At 37.1% G+C, this 16915-nt stretch overlaps 1 protein-coding gene across 2 annotated transcripts; it reads right to left on the minus strand.

Annotated features, from left to right (window-relative positions):
• Window positions 1–2946: 2946 nt before the first annotated feature.
• Window positions 2947–14767, minus strand: FAM161A (FAM161 centrosomal protein A). 2 transcript variants are annotated; one of them, XM_081346786.1, is made up of 6 exons: window positions 14415–14767; window positions 12987–13222; window positions 10175–11338; window positions 7678–7777; window positions 6996–7156; window positions 2947–5976 (listed from the first exon to the last, which is right to left on the minus strand). In XM_081346786.1, the coding sequence occupies exons 1-6, from the start codon at window positions 14547–14549 to the stop codon at window positions 5748–5750; spliced, it is 2025 nt and encodes a 674-aa protein (XP_081202912.1). In that variant the 5' UTR covers window positions 14550–14767; the 3' UTR covers window positions 2947–5747. The 2 variants fall into 2 exon arrangements, with proteins under 2 accessions (XP_081202912.1, XP_081202913.1); XM_081346787.1 differs by lacking the exon at window positions 14415–14767 and adding an exon at window positions 14026–14107.
• Between the last annotated feature and the right edge of the window lie 2148 nt (window positions 14768–16915).

Here is a 16915-nt window from a genome sequence, read left to right on the forward strand (position 1 = left end):
CAACTGGGCGTGACAGACTTCTCTGACGTCTTTGCATCCTCAATGCTGAGGAGAAGCAGACTGATACCTTGTACTCTGGAAACCAAAGAATTATGGGACATGACTATTAGGAAGTCAAAAACCAAAATCAAGAAGTCCCACTGATGTTACTGTTGACAATATGCTGCGAACCTAATTGCTGTGTTATGTCCGACATTGTCGTATCATTTTCTGTACCCCTGAATTGGTCTGGGAGTGGATGTGAGGGAGGAAAGCTGCTGCTACGTCAAGCTCTAATGGCAGACGTTTGGGGAAAATATACTTTATTCTCATATTTCAATTACTGACTCTGTATGAATGGAAAAGTGTATAGGGGAACTTGTTTCACTAGCAATGATAACAATTATTATGATCCAAAGAGATACGAGTTAATAATGTCCAAAGTAGGATTAAAATACAAAAGTAACAATTAACAGCTGGAGAAAAGGGGGCTGGAGAAAGGGAAAGTTGCTTCTTGCAAAAGCAAGAATATCTCCAATTCTGCTCTCTCACCTCTGCACCATTTTTTCAGTTTTAATTGTGCATATTTCTCCAAAAATCTCCCTGCTTTCTTCAGTGGCACTAATTTTTCTAAGGTATTTTTCTTCTTACTTCATCCTCTGATTCCACCAAACGCATCAATTACATTTATTTTCTTCCTTATTTATCTTTTTTAATATCACATTTGTTTATTTATATTTATTTATTTACCTATTTATTTATTCATCTACCTATTTATATGTCTATTTATCTATTTATTTATCTATTTATTACATTTTTTAGTTTAGGATTAGTTAAGTTTAGGGCATTAAGGCATTATTTATCTTGTTTAATATCACATTTGTTTATTTATATTTATTTATCTATTTATTTATTTACCTATTTATTTACAAATTTATCTATTTATTTATTATATTTAATATATTTATTTAGTTTAGGATTAGGTTAGTTTAGGGAATGGACAAAAAGAGAGGGGAAAAAGAAGAGAGAAAAAAAGAAAGAAAAGAAAGAGGGAAACAAAAAAAAGATAGGAGCACTAGGATACAAAAAATAACATATGACTTAAAATATGTATCTCTCCTAATTTAATATATATTTATTCCCTCAATTTCTTTTTTACCATAACTAAGAATGTATTTAATCTATTTAAACTTTAAACATTCCATTTAATAGTTCTAATCATCTAATCCTTTAACTCTCATTCAAAACACATTTTTATGTTTTTCTTATTGTCACATTTAAATAGATAAAACATTTGCTTTTGTTTAAATTTCAGTTTTTTTCAGAAGAATAGGAAAAAACAGTCCTTTTTCTTATTCTCAAAATTGCTTTGAAGCATTGAAATGTAAGTTATCTTTTCTTCCACTTGAATTAAATCATATTCTTTTGTTTTATAAGGTTCCATCTTTAAGTCTCTATCCTCAGAATTATGTTCGGTCATCTCTGCTATATTTTCCTGAGAGTTTTCTTGAAGTGGAATTAAATTGGAGATAAGTTGATTCATACTTTCAAAGTTGTTCTGTATTTCTTTGTAATTTAAGATCATTGTCCTTTGAAATGGTTGCAGTTTATCATATATTTCCTCTTCTGAGGTATTCATTGTCTAAGATTTGTAAGTCTCACTTTATCTACACAGCTGTGTTTATTGAGAACTTTGAAGGTCAGAGACAGAAGTTTGTCCCCAAATAATCCTCGTCCATCAGTAGATGTCAGCATTGGTTCATTTTTTAGATCTTTCTAATCTTTTCCCTCCCTAAAGGGTAAAATTCACTGCTTCCAATAGCCAAAAGGTCGAGGGGGGGACCCTCCTTCTCTCGGAGGTCTTTTATTTTTGGGAATTCTCTTCTTCAGGAAAGTAGATAGGATAGAGAAAATCAATATTCTTACCCAGATTCAAACGAGCTGTTTACAATCAGCTTAAAGTAGGGCTTTTGACTTCCATTGTTTGCAGCTTGGGCTTGACAATGGAGTTAACTAACCTTTCTTCTGTTGGTGTCTGGTAGGCTTCTCCTGGACCGATCAGGGAGACCGTGGTCTCTCCTAGGTCCCTGGGACTACCTTCCTTCATTGCCACCTCTCCGGGGTGGCTCCTGACCCATTTAGGGTCCCCAAACAGAAATTCAGCTGAAGGGCTCAGCATTCTGAATCCTCAACTGCTTCGCTGCTCAACAGGAAACCGGAAGTCAGCAGCTAGAGAATTTTTACTTGACCTTGCTTTTCTGAAATCTGCAAGTCTTAAGACAGCAGAGCCCACAAGAAGGCCTTCCCCTTCCCCCCCCCCCCAAAAAAAAGAAATACATGTGCAAGCATTTCTCCATCTTGATAAAAGAGAGCTGCTTAATGCAGTCTGGAGACTTTCCTCCTAAATTATAAAAAAAGCCTCTGAAGCTTTGTTTTGATGAAATGAGCTTTTAAGCGCACGTACATAAATAGTTATGGCTTTGTGGAGAGTTAGCTCCATTAAATTTAGTTAGCCATTTCTGAATTTCTGAGAAAAGGAGATTCTGTTATTAATCTGAATGTCACTCAGAAAGACATCCTGTTCAAATCGGCTATTTTCAAGATTGAAAAACTACTATTCTTAACATACCTAAGTAGAAAATTCAGCTGAAATCAGCATGATTGCAGGTTTTAATCAGAATTTAATTAGTAGGTTTAATGTTGAATGGCAAATATTCCTTGATTATATTGAAAAATCTGATAGAAATTTAAAGTGTATTATAGGATTGGCCATTAAATGAAAAAGGGTGTAGTCTGCCTTAATTCTCCTTTGTCTGCTAGTGATATCATGAACACATCTATAGTTTTTTTTTTGTATTTTTCTGATATTCTAAAGTATGTACTGCAAAATAGGAATATTTGATGTCTTTGAGACTGTAGGGAGCATACCGTTTACAAAAAGGATTGCCTGACATGTTGAGTATTAATAATCATTTATATTACATTTTGAGGAAGATTACAAATACTAGTATGGAAGAAAACACTTGTATGGTACAGTTTGTCAATGAGTAAATTTATTTTCTCCTCAAACCTTATTTCACAATCTCAAGAATTATCTTTTATTGGTATAATATTGTACTTTATAGCAGTTATTAAAAGGTGGTGAATGTGTGGTGCACTATGCCCCTTTCTCCATCATGAATATTAGAAAAGGGGTTAAGTGGAGCTATAGGTGGGACAGCAGTGGTGGTAAAGGTAGGGATTTACATTGTCCTTTCTTCATATAGTACAGGGGTGTCAAACTGCCGGCCCACAGGCCAGATGCGTCACGTGGAAGCCACAACTACCCCATTGCCCGCAATGGCAAAAGTGTCCCGATACATTGTGCGACGTCACGAGTTTGACATGTCTGGTATAGTACATTAGACACAACAATCAGGTGTTCCAAATATCAAATGAGCTTTAGGCAATGTATATTTACACTGAGATAAACATGACAGAAAAATAACTGTCTTCTGAAATCATACATCCAGTAGCTGTACTGATAGGGATGTTGTTGCTACTCAGGTCACAATGCAGGAAATAGAAAATCTCTATCTGGAAAAAAAAATCTTAGTGGAACATGATGTTCAAAAAAACACAGATCTCCCAGATGTATATAAATGAAGATAGGGAAGAACTTTTTAAAATGGAAATAATTACAAATCAAGTGCTTATATTTGTCAGTGACAAGATCAAGAGCATAACTGAAGATTTTACAATGGTCAGTGAAATCCTACATAATTAAAAAAAATTAACTAAGAATTTGCTATCACAGGCATCCTACAGCTACCTATTATATATTACAGTTAATGAGAAACACAAATGCTGACTTCTTTTTCCTATCTGGAGCTACTTCCTCTTCTACTCCAAGCTTCCTCTTCCAAGCTTAATCTGCTAAATATCCTATGCCTCTGTGTCTCTGTCTTGCCTTAGGTCCAAGAAAGGTTTCCCTGGCCAGTTGTGTCTGACTCTAGGAGGCGGTGCTCATCTCTGTTTCCTAGCCAAGGGAGCCATCATTGTTCAAAGATGCTTCCATGGTCATGTAGCCAGCATGACTATATGCTAAAGCACACGAAACACTGTTACCTTTGCACCAAAGTGGTATCTATTTATCTACTTGCTTTTGCATGCTTTTGAACTACAAGGTTGGCAGGAGTTGGGGCGGGAACGGGAGCTCACCCCATCACATGGTAATTGCATCTCAAACTGCCAACCTTTTGGCTGACAAGCCCAATGCATTAACCGCAAGGCCACTACACCCCCTAGGGTTCCCCAAGCATTCAATATTGATTCCCAAGGGACCGTCCAACGGTTATTATTATTCATAATGCTATCAATTATAGTAATATTTAGTAAATTATTTTCAAATAATAAATTTTGGGGATCGATGAATAATCAAACTTGAAGGGATCGATGTACTGAAGGACACCTGCTCTAGTCAAATTATTGTTAAGCCTACAGAGCATAAGACTGTGCAGTAATTTGGATTAGATTCATAAGAGATGCTAAATCAGAACTCATGGCAGCACAAACATAGCCTCTCTGCAATTGGTTAAAGCAGCGGTACCTCTCTCCTAGCTCCCACAGTAGCTGGGGAAGCCTTGCTGCACCAGCCAGAGGGCTAGAAACAGGCACAAGTACTTTGTGTAGTCACAGGCAGGTGCATAATGCTAGAAAGTACTGCTCATGAATATTCAGTACTATACTTGCTCCTTTTCCAACCTCATTCACAATGTCATTATTTGTTAACAATATCCTTTCAATATCCTTTCCAATCAAATCTCTTGTTTATGGAAACAAACTTTTAAAAAAATCCAGCATAACATATTGCACATTTTCAAAAATCAATTGGGAAATACTTGATCCTCCCAGGTCTATGGTTGCTGAAATTACATTTTGAGCAAAGGTGTGTAGCATTTACATATTGAAAAATTGCATTATTATCCACATAAGGAAAATGGAGGCTGAAACAGCATACCTGCAAGTTCATGGGTAATTTGAGAGAAGTTTGTAATGCTATTGTTTTGGATAATTAATTATTTCTCAGTGCAATTCAATCAAAAATATTCACTATACTCTATTGTAAAACATCCAGAATTTCTTATTTTTTAAAAGAAAAAACTATTTCAAAGCAATAAAGATTTTTAGTCAAAATGTACATCATTAAAAAAAAGATCAAGATACAACAACATTAAGAACAGTCAGAAAGGAATGCATATGAGATGTGATTATAATCACCAGTTATGTCAGTAGACAGGTACATTTTTACAACAAAAGATAACAATCTGAGAAATTATAATGTTTGCTACACCATAATAAAGTGTACCCTAAGGATTATTTGTGAATTTAAAAAACATGTTAAAACACAACCAGCACTGGAAATCAGTGATTTCTTTTCGTTTTATTTTTATTTATTTTATTTTATTTTAATTCCATTATTTTATTTTATTTTAATTCCATTTATATCCCGCCCTTCTCCGAAGACTCAGGGTGGCTTACAAGCTTAGCAGTAGCCTTCATTCTATGTATATGCCTGTTTTATACCTTAGATTCAATAGATTTTGATCATGTGACTATGAGGATGCTGCAACGGTCATAGATGTGACAAATTGTATAAGTCAACTTTTTCCAGTGATGTAACTTCAAACGGTCACTAAAGGAGCTGTCCTAAGCCAAGGACTATCTGTGTTAGGTGCAATAAATAAACTATGAGCATCGAGACTAAGAGTAGTAGCAATATATTTTAATCAGCCCTCATAATCACTGGATTTTTCTACTGAATCTTTGCAATCATTTTCACTTGCATGCTCAGGAGTTGCTTGATCAGCATGATCTGACTGAGTGGCAGCATCTTCATCTTCTTCCTCTTTTTCTTCCTCTTCTTCCTTCTCCTCCTCCTCCCCACTATGCTGAGCTGACAGCAATTGGGAGTTATCTTCTTCAGATTCTTTTTTTTCTTCATGTTCATTCTTATCACTGGGTGAAATGGGGAAACAATAGGTCCACTGAATAATAATGTATTGCTTTCAAAACACATTACATCAGAGAGTGGAAGGCCAGAGAGACCCCTTTTCAAGCTTGGCAATTGGTTTTCATTGTTTCAGAGGCAGACCAATAATTTAACTTTAAACTGCTGAATGTTATAAGTTTGGTAGAAAAAGATAAACTATTTTATGAGTGAACAACTTATTACATTATTACAATTCATTACATTTGTCCTGCTTTTTCAATTTAAAATTCTATTTTTAAAAAAGCAATATAAGATAACTTCGTATATCCTTGACCGAAGATCAGTACACTCCTTCTATCTGGGATGGCTGTCCTCTACCACCAAGCACGCAGCTTTGGGAGGGATGCACATGGAGCGGTGAGGGAGGAAGGGGACACCCGCCTAGCCAGCCAGATCAGCCGAATCAACCCTGGCGATCAATGGGGTGACAGACGTCGCAGCCAGATCGCCCTCACATCCTATAAGATAACTTGATTTCAGGCTTATAAAGTGGAATGAATTATGTATGGGAAATGGGTCTTTCCCCAAATTTTTATTCTAGTCAGCTTAAAGGATACAATAAACTTTTCCCAAATATAAAAAAGTATGCTGAAATAAATAAATATAATACACAAAGATATGTGCAGTTATTCTTGGTGTTTTTATGTCCCTGAACAACCAGGCTATTAACAATGGCTAGCAAGGAAAGGAGCAATAAATACAAGTGGGAGCTGAGCACGCTTGCACGGCCTGGTTCCAAATCGGCCACGGCCCAGTACTGGGCGGTGACCAGAGTGTTGGGGATCCCTGCTGTACACTAAAAACATAGAAAGCAAAACAAGAGAACTCTTCAAGAGCTGTTTGTCTGTTATTGGCATATTATGCATTCTTCCTCTGAAAAGTCAGCTTTTCCTAATCAAAACCAGCTCTGGACATTTCATATTTAGAATGAAGTACACTAGGAAGCTCAAAAATAGGACTATAAGCTTCCAAGCTAAAAATTTACCTTTCTACATTTGCTGCCAAGCTTTCAAAGCTATTACTGTAGGAATCCTGCAAAAACTCTTCAGTAGCAGTTTGGCCTTTCTTTGAAATAAAGTCTTCACACAGTCCCAGCTCTCGCAGCAAGTCAGAATAATGCTTCTCTGCTGCTAGCCGGGCATTCTTCTACATTTAAAAAGAAAACAAAATTAATACATCTGAAAGATATCTCCACGTTTAAAGAAATCACTCTACATGTGTTCCTTTTATTTTACAAGACAAAAGATTCCAAATCTGCAGGTTACTTGACTGAAATCTAAATCAATTGTTCAGACAGCAGACAGCTTTACATCTTGACAAGTTTTAACTTCTCAATCACAGCCTTAAGCTGGCAAACATATTATATATCCAGATTCAATGCTGTCAGCTGCTGCAAATCAACAACAAACAATGAGAAAAATATCAGCGTTTAATGTTCTCTGCATCATGACATATAATGGGTCAGAAAAGTGGAAACCACTTTAAAACAATCATTAAGCAACCATAGCAGGAAGCAATGGCACTGGTAAATCAAGTTAAGCCTAATGACGCGACAGGTGGCATTAGTAGCATGATCTTACCAATAATTATTAAACACAAGATACAAAGAAAAAATAGCAATTTCATAAATAGATATAGAGAGAAATATCAGAGATAATGTCAATGACCTGTGTAGCTTGTTCCAACAATAGAGGCCTCTTTTCCACCCTTTCTTCAATTTCTTCCAGTTCCTGCAGATACTCTTTCATTCTCTGTTTTTCATGTTTCCTGTTTTTTTAATATACCATGACATGGAAATGGTATGGAATTTAAATATGAATCTTTTAGCAAAATAAAAATGGAAGGAGCAAAGACTATATGGTTCTGCCTACTACTACTAAACTAAGGATCCTGTATCTAAGGGGTCAGGAATCAGGGGATATATTGCAGAATACCTAAACAATTTTAACTTTGAGTTAAGCATCTCGGCTAGGCTCTGATGTGGATCATTTGCCTCAGCCCGGGTAGCTATAAGCCTTTGTAGCTTTCTTGCTCTCTCTTTTTGTTTTGCTTCTCTTCTTTTATGCTCTTCTTCAACCTTCTTTTTTTCCTCAGCCGATTTCCTGAATAAGAAAATAAACTTAAGTCTGGCTAAGGCATAACAGCTTTTGTGGCCCTCTTTCTCAAAACACCTGGACAGATCATTATATATATATATATATTCCAAACTTCCACAGATCACATTGTAGCATTTGATACATGAATCTGAATCCATTACCAAATGAATTTTGTTGTGATTGACAAATATTTCAGCCCCATCAAATTTGGTCTAGGAAGTCTCTTTGACCTTGTAGCTCAGGGGTGTCTAACTCGCCACGTCACATGATGTGTCGCAACGTATCACAACTTTTTTCCCTTTGCTGGAGCTGGGGTGGGTGCGGCCTCCGTGTGACACATCTGGCCTGCAGACCGGCAGTTCGATACCCCTTTTGAAGCCTTTTGGTAAGGCACCTTTGGATAACATAGCAAACCCCAGGTATTGGGAGGGAGATATTTCAGTGTTTATAAAGTTTGGTGTGGCTATCAAAAAATTAACTTGGGTCCCCTGCAACAAATAATTTTGTTGCTTGAACTCCAAATAATGAATAGTAGGATAAAAATAATTATTTTCACCCACTTTTTTCATATTTTGTGGTTCAAAAAGCATTTTTTACCTTTAATTCTATTCATTATTAAGAGTCCAGGTGGTCCTCAATTTACAACCATTCATTTAGTGATTGTTCAAAGTTACAACTACACTGGAAAAAGAGACTTGCAACCATTGCAGCATCCCCATGGTCATGTGGTCAAAATTCAGATACTTGGCAACTGCAATGTATTTGATGGCTGCATTTCCCTGGAATCATGTGATCACCTTTTGCCACTTTCTGACTAGCAAACTCAATGGGGAAGCTAGACTCATTTAACAATTGTGTAACTAACTTAACAACTGTAGTGATTCACTTCAGTGGGGCAAGGAAGGTTGCAAATGGGGCAAAACTCACTTAGCAACTATCTTGCCTAGCAGTGGAATTTTAGGCTCAATTATGGTTGTAAGTTGAGGACTATCTGTGTTTGGAATAGAAATCACACATTTCTTTTCTTGGCTTTCCTGTCACTGAAAATAAAGTGAACACCAGGAAATCTTTGTGGCCCTCACATTCCCACACTATGGAATTGCATAAATCAGGCATGTCAAACGCGTGACGTCACATGATGTCGCAGGACATATCACGACTTTTTCCCTATTGCCGGCAATCGGGTGGGCGCAGTTGCAGTGTGACGCATCCGGCATGCGGGCTGGCAGTTTGACATGCCTGGCATAGATTAAAAAGAGAGAGAGATCAGAGTACAACTGAAATATCAGAGTAAATAAAGCATACATAAGTATGCACAGCCAAATTAAAGCATAAAGTCTTAACCCGGATTTCTAGTCAAAAACATTCACCTATCAACATCTATTGATTGGAAACAAACAGTCCGAAAAACTGGATCCACTTTGCTTCCTTGGATTTCCCCAGTTTCTTACAGATTTGTAATAGTTTTTAGGCTCCTTTTCCTTATCTGAGTCTGCAGGTTTCAAGGCTTGGATTTAAACAAAAACTATTTTCCTTTCAAAAGCAGAATTAAGCGGATTTCTATGGCCCTAAATGCTGGTAAGTAGTCACTCATGTTTGAGATTAAAAAAGTACAGGATATAGATATAGAGATAAGAGATATAGATACAGACAGATATATAAGTACAGATGTAGATGATGTAGATATATTCAAAATGTTTGCAGACTGGCTGACATATAGACGAGGAACTGACAGACTAGGATGACACGCTGGGAGTCTGAAGCATTGGTTAATGCAGACCAAGGTGGTTTCACAACAAAAGCCACATGCCTTTTTCAACTTGAGGAACAATAGCAGAATAGCACAAGTAGAACCCTCAAACATTAAGAAAAAAATAGTCCATTCTATCTTTAAAATCTCTCACATGTGATTTGTTTAACACTCAGAACAGTCCCAATGGCAATTCGGGAACATCCTTGACATGGAAACATTTTCCATACTTCTGTAAAACAAGTATTTTCAACATCTGCATGTTTTTACTTGCCACAAAGAACTTGGGATTAATTACCCAGCACATTAAGGGCTTACCTTATGGCTTCTAGCCGTTTTCTTGTAGATGCTGTAATTCTTGGAGACGGAGATTGTACACAGCCTGAAGGATATGAACTTCCATCCAAAGTTCGAGGGGGACATCTTGTAGAGACATAAGGCCAGCGTGTTTCTTTTAATGTTGCTTCATCCATCTCGATGTCCTCAAGAATTTTCTCTTTATTGGACAAAATATTTGGTGTATGGAGATTGAAAGGCTCACTGATTGTGGTACTTTTCACATTCTTATGTTTTTGAAGCTGCTTCTGGAATTTTTTATGTAATGTTTCAAAATCAGGGACTTTAACTTTGGTCTTTGACGTGCATTTTGATATTTCACTTTGTTCGAAGCAGTTTTGCAGCCTGGGCCTAATGGCGCCTTTATTTCCTAATCTGCTATTGGGAAGCGATGAATTACGTAGGAGCTCTTCAGATCTAACTTGAATTCTAATGTCTCTATAGAGTTCTTCTTCCTTTAGTTTCTCTCTCATTTCTGAACTGGAAACAAATTTAGGAACTGCTTTAGCTTTAAACATTTTTGCTTTTTCTGGTGAGGAAAATTGCATTTTTCTCAGTTCTTTCTTTTGTGCTTCTCTTTCAATAAACTGAAATGGCTTTTGTGTAGCTAGAAGGAAATTTCCCCTCCTTTCTCTAAATGACTTTCTACGTTCTTCATTTTCCTGCATTATTTCATGATAAAGAGGGACAAAAACATGTGCAGGTGCCGGATTGGCTCTAAATTGTTTTTGACACTCGGCCTCCTCCTCTAGTTGCTTCTTCAGCAAGTTATTTTCCAGCTCCATGAGTGACTTGGACTTGATGTTCTGTTGCTTCCTCTTAGCTTCTCTAATAGTCATCTGGAAAGGTTCTGGTACTGTGATTTTGGGGAACCACTTTTTCTTTTTCTTGCTTAGCTTCAAAACATTTAATTTGGGTAAAATAGTTTTAGAGCTGAGTGAATAATCCTCCAAAGAACAGCCATCCCATGCATTTTCAGTCTTGTCCAGTGTTAGTGATCCAACATCACTGTCACTTGTTCCTAACTCTAGTGTTTCATCAGTCACATCGGAGAAATTTAATGAATGGAATGAACTGTTCAGATCAGATGCAGAAAACGATCTATGCATGTTCTGAAGTTGAAATGGTTTAGTTTCCCATGCCGATCTAAATATAACAAAAGGTAATGCTTAGTTGTGACACAAATTAACCTGATTAAATAATAGTTGTGGAACCTCTTGCCAAACGGAATAAAAAAGAATGTCTAAAACAATTATTTATGAGTATGTTAAGCTTTAGATCAGCGGTCCCCAACCCCCCGGTCCGTGGACCCGTAGCGGGCTGCAGCATGACAGCAACTGGTCCGCACAAACAAGCAAAGCTCCATCCGTGGGATGCACCCTCTGGTCCGTGGAAAACTTCTCTCCACGGAACCGGTCCCTGGTGCCCAAAAGGTTGGGGACTTCTGCTTTAGATTAAAAGAATACCAATTCTCACACAATGTTAAGTTGATTTCTGAATCGTGTGCTCCTTTCTCCATATTTTTCTTGGAGTACAAATATGCCCACTGTCAGGCTATAATTAACAATTATAGTTCCAGTAAAATTCATTAATCCAACTGATAAAATGTAAATCTAGAAATGTGAAAATCACAGCCAAAATAAAAAGAAGTTACAGTAATACAAATATTTGCACTGTTTTGGACTTTTAAAGAAAGAAAACAAAATAAACATATTATCAGGCATGACATCTATTCTTTGATATTTTTCATAGCTTTTGATTGACCAGTGTAAGATATGGGATGCTGAGTGTGATGAGCCTTTGATCTGATCTTACTGGGCATCTCTTACTCTCTTAATATCCACACTTTATTCTTGCTAATATGTATAATAACTCAAAAACATTGCTAAGACAATACTTAGTTGAAGTTACAATTAATGTTTCCATTTCTACCTATGATGAAGAGGCAGTTTTTAGTTATACTGTCATATTCTATATTAATTTTTAATGCCAGAGTCACAGCCTGTATTATGTTTAATTATACGTCAAAAAAAATAGGGGAGAAAATCAGCAGTCTGATGCCCTCTTCTCTTTTTTTTTAGAACTGGTCAAACAATCAGTGTTGTTAAACCTTTACACAACCTATAAAGTCTGAGAAAGATACTTCTCTCTTACTGATTTGTTTTACTCTTGCTTACCTAACTGAATCACACAGTTAGTTAAATGTTAAGTCTTTTAGAAACTCAATCCTGATATACGTTTTCCAATTTTGCCATGGTTTTCAGGTGAGAAACTTACGTTCTTCCAGAATATTAGATAATATTCCTGATTTGAGAAGTACATTTCCTGTGGTACAAGCTTTCTGGAAAATTATAGAACAGCATGAGAAGAAATTCTTGTCTCTTGATCTATTTCCTAAATCAAGGATCCATCTCACTGTAAATTGCAAGAATGTAATTCTGGCTGGTATAGTTTTCACAACTGTATATTTCACAATAACATTTTGAAGCAAACACTAATTAAAAGCAAAACAGAACAGAACTTAAATTCAGAAAAATTAATGATCTATTTTCAATCTTTCTTCTGTTTGTGGTTTTTTTTGGTACCTGGATACAGCTCAGGCTAAGGTCGTTGTCTACAAGAGCTAAGTATTCTTTTTAGTGTTGTTTTCCATCAGACTTATTTACATTCCTTTAATATATTTAACATATTTAATAACAATATTTTGTTCCAATGATCAATATTTAATATATGCAATATTTAACCACTTTGAGACAAAGGATAATTCACAACTGTATATTATTGTAAAAATTACCTGTATGTCTTACAATGCATCACATCTGTGTCAGTTAAAGGCTGAACATCTTTTAGAAACAGCTTATTCTGATACATTTCTTCCAATTTTGCCATGGTTTCCAGATGAGCATTCTTAAGTTCTTCCAGCTTTAAATAATATTCCTGATTTGAGAGGTACATGTTTGAGAGATCTAGCCAATCTTTACAATCAGCACACATGATGGAACTGTATTCGCTCCCTGGACTTAAGGATTCCTAAAACAAAAGATGGCCATGTTTGTTTTAATTCTTTGAGAAAATTATATTTATTAAATAACTGGCAATTTAATAAGTTTAGTGTCCTAAGGACAGTTAAGAAACATGTAAAACTTCTCTATTTGCTTGGATTTGCAGAATAAAAGTCCCAATGCTGATTAACCCAAATTATTAACTCGACAAAGCCTAAAATCAATAGATAATTCTGGATAACAAATGGTTCAAAATTTCCAGCAAGTTAATACAGAGTATCTCCTATATATCATATATAAAGAGCTGACACCTGAAGTTCTCCCATATGCCCAAGACAAATGCAGGCAAATTTTGGAACAGGCTTCTAATGCAACAATGAAGAGGGGGGGGGGGTTCCATTAAAAGGGACTTTAATATCACAGTAACAAAATCCCCCAAATCTGCCAGCCTGCAGAATTGTGTTCAGTGCTGCAAATGGTGCAAAAGGCATTTTTATTAAGAAAATTCAGGCGGCAAAGAAAAATTCTCAGGGATCTTGGAAGGGAGGAAAGAAATGCCTTCACTATCATATTTTCATCCTTAGGAAGATCTGGCTTGATAAGGCTGGAATCACATGGCATTCTTATCCAAACGGATAATCTACCCGGGATTCAATTAAACTGAATAGGGGGCAAAATTAGGATTGGGCGAGGTTCTTTAAAGGAAGGGTAAACTATAGAAAAGAGGACGACCAGCAGCAAGGTGGATGCATTCAGTTACAGTAGCTTTGAAGGCACCGCTGGAATTGCTGAAGGATCACGTTAGAGTCAGTCGGGAGAAAATCTACTTACGTGGTCGCTAAAAGCGACGGATGGCACCTAATCGTCATAATTAAGCTATTGTCGCGTTCTAGCCGGCTGGGGAATGACGCGCGTGACCCAAGGCGCTGGGGCAGGGGTCGGCAACCTCGGCTCTTTTATGACTCGTGGACTTCAACTCCCAGAATTCCTGAGCCAGCATAGCTGGCTCAGGAATTCTGGGAGTTGAAGTCCACGAGTCATAAAAGAGCCGAGGTTGCAAACCCCTGCGCTGGGGGATTTGAACGCCTCGGGAAACCATTTCTGCAGAAATCCCGTCTCTCGATTCCACCTCCAGCCACTAGAGAGCAGGAGCGGCAGCAACAAGGCGGCGGCGGCGGCACCAACCAGCCAGCCTGCCAGCGAGCCAGCCAGCTACCTACCTGCCCTACGCCATCTTCCAACGAGGCTCTTTCTGATACCCTTTCATAAAGCGCCGCCGGCACTTTGGTGCGCGGGTTCACCGGCATATGCAGGCAGGAGGCGGTGAGCAAAGCAGCTCGGTGGGATTCGTCCATGGGCCTCTCAAAGGACCAGGAAGCCACAGCAGCCACCTGCTAGCCCGGTTACCAAGCGTGTTTGGTTGCTAAGGTTACTTGACTTAAGAGCCTCGAGACGCGACGGCAGGGGTGGGGAAATGATGGCCCTTTTATGACTTGTGCACTTCGGCTCCCAGAATTCCTGAGACAGCTCAGGAATTCTGGGAGTTGAAGTCCACAAGTCATAAAAGGGCCATCTTTCCCCCACATCACCTCTGCGCTACGGCATCTCGAAGAGGACATGAACCTTCCAGTCGTGTATAAAAACGCGTCTCCTTTGCGCAATGTTTACGTGAATTCTTCGCCTGTTCTGAAACCTCTCCCGTCTTTTATTTCCCATGTTAGAGGCATCTGGGGATGAATTTCCGGAGATAATGGGAAAACCGTGCAGAATTTTAATGGTACAAGGTTATCAGCTCATATCAAAAGCTGACTTTTTAAAAATTAGATGTTACTCTGTAGGATTACTGAAGTGGATTTCTAGAAAAAATAGAAAACGTTATTTTCACATTATATACTAGAGATGTTAGCTCTAAATCAAGGCAAGATTCTTAGCTTGGTGTGCCTTTTGCCAAAATAGGATCCAACCAGAAAGGTAGATTTAATATCTGTTTATGTATAAGTAAAAGATGTCTCCCATAGGTACAAGGTGAGAAGACCCTTGGAAAAGGAATAAATCACTTTCTATACATTTCAAATATATTGTGTTGCAATGTGTTAATTGGCCAGCATCATTTGAGTCATCAAGCATCTAGAGAACATACCCAGCAACAATAAATGTACCATGTAATAGACTACAGCATCCCATATTTTTAGCACGGTCTTGTTAATGACCATTTGAATATTCAGGGGACATGTTTTCCACATAACAGTTTTCAGGTTTTTAATGTTCAAATTTCTGGACAATTCTTGTCTGTAGCTGGTATAATCTGGTTATCAGAATTTTACATGCTGTTACTTCAAAGAAAGTAGAAACATTAGTCAAATGTTTACTCAGAGGCCCGCTTCTCCAGCTCCCATCAGAGGAGTTAAAAAAATAATCATGAAAGAAAAAATAGGTTTAAAGTTAAATCTATTGCACTTACAAAAAACTGCAAAATTCAGAATTAATGTCCCTTGAATTGGGAGGAAATCTCTGGGCACACAAATTAGATTTTACTAAGTACAAAATTTGAGTTAGATTGCAACAAGATATGACAAGTTATTGGAAACAGAAGTCTGCCAACCGTTTTGCAAACCTCTAATACTGGTTTTGTTCCTCAAGGACAAAAATATTCTGGATCACATTTTTACAATGTACAAAATCACTCCATAATATAATTCCCATATTATAAAAAGTTGTAGTACATAAAAAGTGGTTTATACTCACACAGATTTTCAAGTTACCACCAATCATTCCTGGCAAAATATTTATTGCTAATGATTTGGCTACTATTAATTAATTTCACTCACATGGATTATGTCAGGGAACTGAAGTCACCACTCGAAGAAAATTATAATTTGAAGCTGCATTAGTTTCTCCATTGTAATAAAATCCTTAGTCCCAATAGAAATACACTAGGCTTTGCGCCATCTTAAATGACCACACATGATATTTAGGGGCTGCTTTAATTTTCATATTATCCAGGCTCTGCTTTCAGAAGCAAATTCTTACTCTCCTAAATTAAAACAAAACCAAACCTTAGGTTCAGTCTCTAAGAAGTTATATTCAAGAGGTGGAAGGTGGGGAACACCTATAAATCTTACTTTCAGATCAAGTCATGTACCAGTAATCAGTTAATGCAGTGGTAATCTAGTTACCTGTAAGCTTGCAGTATCGTGGCTTACATTGCAACCAGCTTTGTATACTGTAAAGCCCACTATCTAGTTTTCAGATTATCTTTCGTTTTAGTGCATTGTCTCTATCATTTGCACATCAGTTTGAACACAGCTATCAAACCTCTACATAGAGTATAATAAGTTGGCAGTCACATAAATTTGTGCTTTACAACCAAGCTGCTTAGCAAAGGAGTTATTGGCCATTAAGTGAGGAGTAACTGTATAGTCATATAAAATACAAGCGAAAGACATTAAGATCACAACTGAAAATCTTTTGTACTCTTAAAATGTGAATTGAGATAACTGGATTGCTGTTAAAAATCAGACAGCAAAATCTTCAATTGTTTTAGAAAGTTCCCTTTAATTTATGAGCTCATTTTGTTTTAAAATTCTACAAAATATAGTATTTTTCCACTAGTACTTATCCCAATTCAATCCAAAGGATAATCCAAAAGCAGAATACCGTTCCTACTAACTTATATAAGTTTGAAATGTTCCTACTGAAGGTTAGTTTTTCACAAGGTTTT

The sequence above is a fragment of the Vipera berus genome (assembly GCF_964194415.1).
Source record: "Vipera berus genome assembly, chromosome: 1".
In the NCBI taxonomy this organism is placed as follows: Eukaryota; Metazoa; Chordata; class Lepidosauria; order Squamata; family Viperidae; genus Vipera; species Vipera berus.

Coding starts and splice junctions, on each gene's coding strand:
- FAM161A (XM_081346786.1), bottom strand. CDS start 14,549: ATGGACGAATCCCACCGAGCTGCTTTGCTCACCGCCTCCTGCCTGCAT. Junction 11,339..12,986: donor ATGCATTGTAAGACATACAG/GTAATTTTTACA, acceptor TGTTATATTTAG/ATCGGCATGGGAAACTAAAC. Junction 7,157..7,677: donor TGTTGGAACAAGCTACACAG/GTCATTGACATT, acceptor TTTTAAATGTAG/AAGAATGCCCGGCTAGCAGC.